Genomic DNA, 3,218 nt, shown 5'->3' with positions numbered 1-3,218 from the left:
CTATTTTGTACCTCTGGTACTCATAATATATATAAATATAATTTATCTTGGCTGATAAAAAAAATGTGGGTGGAAAAATAAGCACTGCAGAAGGTTTTCTGTTTTTTTTACATCAATTCATTTCCTAAGGGACTCAATTCCTCATTCATTGAAACCAGTATGCAACATTTTACATCAAACACCAGTATATAACATTTTAAAGCAAACACCACTATATAATATTTTAAATGAAACAGCAGTATATACATGCTAGTTCCTATGTACGAACCTGGAGTTGCTATAACCCGAACGACCTTCAACAACAATGTCAATTAAAAGTAGTCTATGATAACCTGAAAAAAAAAACCAATGGTCATGGACATGGCTGACACATTAGGAGAAGGATTTTGGTATTCATTTCAACCAATGGTCATCCAATATCAGAGCAGGATTTAATCATATAGTAAGAAATGGAAGCCATTAAACCAAATTCAATACTCATGAATGCTAGAACATCCATCAAGAATGATAACAAAGCAGTAATTTAAATTAAATTCATCTTAGTTTTTCTATTTTATGATCACTCCCAATTGCTGGAATGGTGAAGGAGTTGCATTAATGCAGAAATTTCCACAGAATCATCAATCATAGAAGGAGGGTTAATGCTCTTCAAGGTTTGTGTATTGATGGAGGATGAATCCATGACCCTAACAATGTCAAGATTGCAGTTCTTCAGCACTTTAAAGAAAGATTCTCAGAGCAGAATCCTTGCAGACCAACCTTGGAAGGGATCCAGTTCTCTTCCCTTGATCAAAGGCAGAAGGAAAGCCTTGTTGATAGATTCACTGAGCTGGAAATCAAGTCTGCAGTTTGGGCTTGCGGGGGAGATAAAAATCATGGCCTGGATGGTTTGAATTTCAATTTCATCAAACAGTTTTGGGAAGTAATCCCAAGGCCCAGCAGAGTGACAAATCAAAGGAGATGATGAGAAGTAATACCAAGGCCCAGCAGACTGAGGAACCTTTCATGGACTCCAACCCAGCTTCTAAAGGTCACCCTCTGTCTTCTTTATACGAGGACCCTATACAGCTGCAATGTGACATCTTGAAGGAAATGGGCTTGTCTTATGAGGAAGAAGATAGCAAGGTTAAGGGGCTGCTGCTGGATATGGAGAATAAAGATGATTTGATGGCAGCAGAGAAGGGAATTAAATCTCAGCAATTATGATAATTCTCTCCTATAATTCTAGAGGTTTGGGGAGGGGAGTCAAGTGGGCTGCTGTTAGAAGGCTCATTGTAAAGCACAAAGTGGATCTTGTCTGCCTCTAAGAAACCAAGAAGGAGAACTTTAATAAAAGTATTTGCCAGGCCATTTGGGGAGACTCCACTGGTCATTGGGATTTTTTTCCATCTGTGCAAGCTGCTGGTGGCCTTTTATGTATGTGGAATAACTCCACCTTTGTGGTAGAAAGGAAGGAAAAAGGTAGAAGCTTCTTAATGCTTGAAGGCACATGTTGTAGTAATAATCAGAAGTTGATATTTGTCAATGTTTATGCTCCTTGTGATCTGGTTGGGAAGAAAGCTTTATGGGATGAGTTGAGGCAGCTGAAGGCTTCTAATCCTAGTGGAATGTGGTGTTTCCTTGGGGACTTCAATAGCATTAGAAGTTCTCAGGAAAGAATCAGCTTATCTCAAAGAAGGGCAGATCCTTATGACATTGCAGCCTTTAATCAGTGGATTGATGATATGGAGCTTCAGAAAATTAAATGTTATGGGAATAGCTTTACTTGGATTAGGCCTAATGGCTGTGTGAAAAGCAGGCTTGATAGATTCTTGGTCTCACAGAATTGGCTATCTCTTTGGCCTGAGAGCTGCCAAACTGTCCTTCAAAGGAACCTCTCAAATCATTGCCCGTCTATATTGCAAACTAATATGGTGGACTGGGGCCCAAAGCCCTTTAGGGTGTTTGACTGGTGGCTGCAGCAAAAGGGGTACCAAAAAATGGTGAGGGAGGCCTGGAAAAAGGACCAGCAGGGGGGCTGGGGGGGGTATTGCCCTTAAAAATAAGTTGAAGAACTTAAAATCTGTTATAAAATAGTGGAGCAAAGCAGAGGGGAATATTAATCCTAAGAAGGTCCTTAATATTCAGCAGAAGCTAAATGAAGTGGAGGATCTAGCTGCTCATCGAAATCTGACTGATCAAGAGATTAAGGACAGAACTTTACTTCAACAGGAGTTATGGAATGCCTCTAATGCTTTTGAATCTTTATTGAGACAAAAATATAGGGCCAGATGGCTGAAGGAGGGGGACTACAACACTGCTTACTTTCACAAATACATGAATTTTAGGAGAGCTTATAATAATATTCCAGGTATATTTATATATGGGGAGTGGAGCCATCAACTTGATGCAGTGAAAAATGAAGCTGCCAACTTCTTCCATAATAGATTCACTGAGTAGATGCATTCTAGACCTACCTTGGATGGAGTTCACTTCAAATCTATTTCTCAGAGGCAAACAGAACAGCTGACTGTCCCATTCTCTGACCAAGAGATCAAACAAGCAGTGTGGAGTTGTGGAGGGGATAAGTGTCCTGGGCCTGATGGCCTTAACTTCAATTTTATTAAGGAATTCTGGGATGTGTTGAATCCTGAGTTTAGAAGATTCGTGGATGAGTTCTATGCTCATGAAAGCTTTCCTAGAGGCTCCAATGCTTCCTTTGTGGCTTTAATTCCCAAAAAGTCTCACCCACAGTCCCTAAATGATTACAGACCCATATCCTTGATAGGCTGCATGTATAAAGTCATAGCTAAGCTTTTATCTAATAGATTAAGGTCTGTTATGGATGAACTCATTGATGAAAGACAATCAGCTTTCATTAAAGGAAGACATATACTTCATGGGATCCTGATTCTTAATGAGGTGGTGGAGGAAGCAATGAGAAGCAAGAAGCCAGCAATGATTTTCAAGGTGGATTTTGAAAAGGCCTATGACTCAGTGTCTTGGTCCTTCTTGGATTATATGTTGCTTAGATTGGGTTTCTGCCAAAAATGGAGAAGATGGATCTCAGCTTGCCTACATTCAGCAACCATATCAGTTTTGATTAATGGTAGCCCATCTAAGGAGTTCAACCCCTCAAGAGGCTTGAGGCAAGGAGATCCTTTAGCCCCCTTGCTCTTCAATATAATTGGGGAAGGTCTCACTGGTATGATGAGGGAAGAAGTTCACAAAAATCTTTA

General features: G+C 39.9%; 1 protein-coding gene across 1 annotated transcript; it reads left to right on the top strand.

Annotated features, from left to right (window-relative positions):
* Positions 1–1,418: 1,418 nt before the first annotated feature.
* On the top strand, positions 1,419–2,439 carry LOC106796646 (uncharacterized). The gene is made up of 2 exons (XM_014769547.1): positions 1,419–1,982; positions 2,077–2,439. The coding sequence occupies exons 1-2, from the start codon at positions 1,419–1,421 to the stop codon at positions 2,437–2,439; spliced, it is 927 nt and encodes a 308-aa protein (XP_014625033.1).
* Positions 2,440–3,218: the final 779 nt, after the last annotated feature.

This window comes from Glycine max, chromosome 17 (genome assembly GCF_000004515.6).
Source record: "Glycine max cultivar Williams 82 chromosome 17, Glycine_max_v4.0, whole genome shotgun sequence".
In the NCBI taxonomy this organism is placed as follows: Eukaryota; Viridiplantae; Streptophyta; class Magnoliopsida; order Fabales; family Fabaceae; genus Glycine; species Glycine max.
The sequence above is the reverse complement of the archived record's forward strand: the minus strand, read 5'-3'. Positions and strand labels throughout refer to the sequence as shown.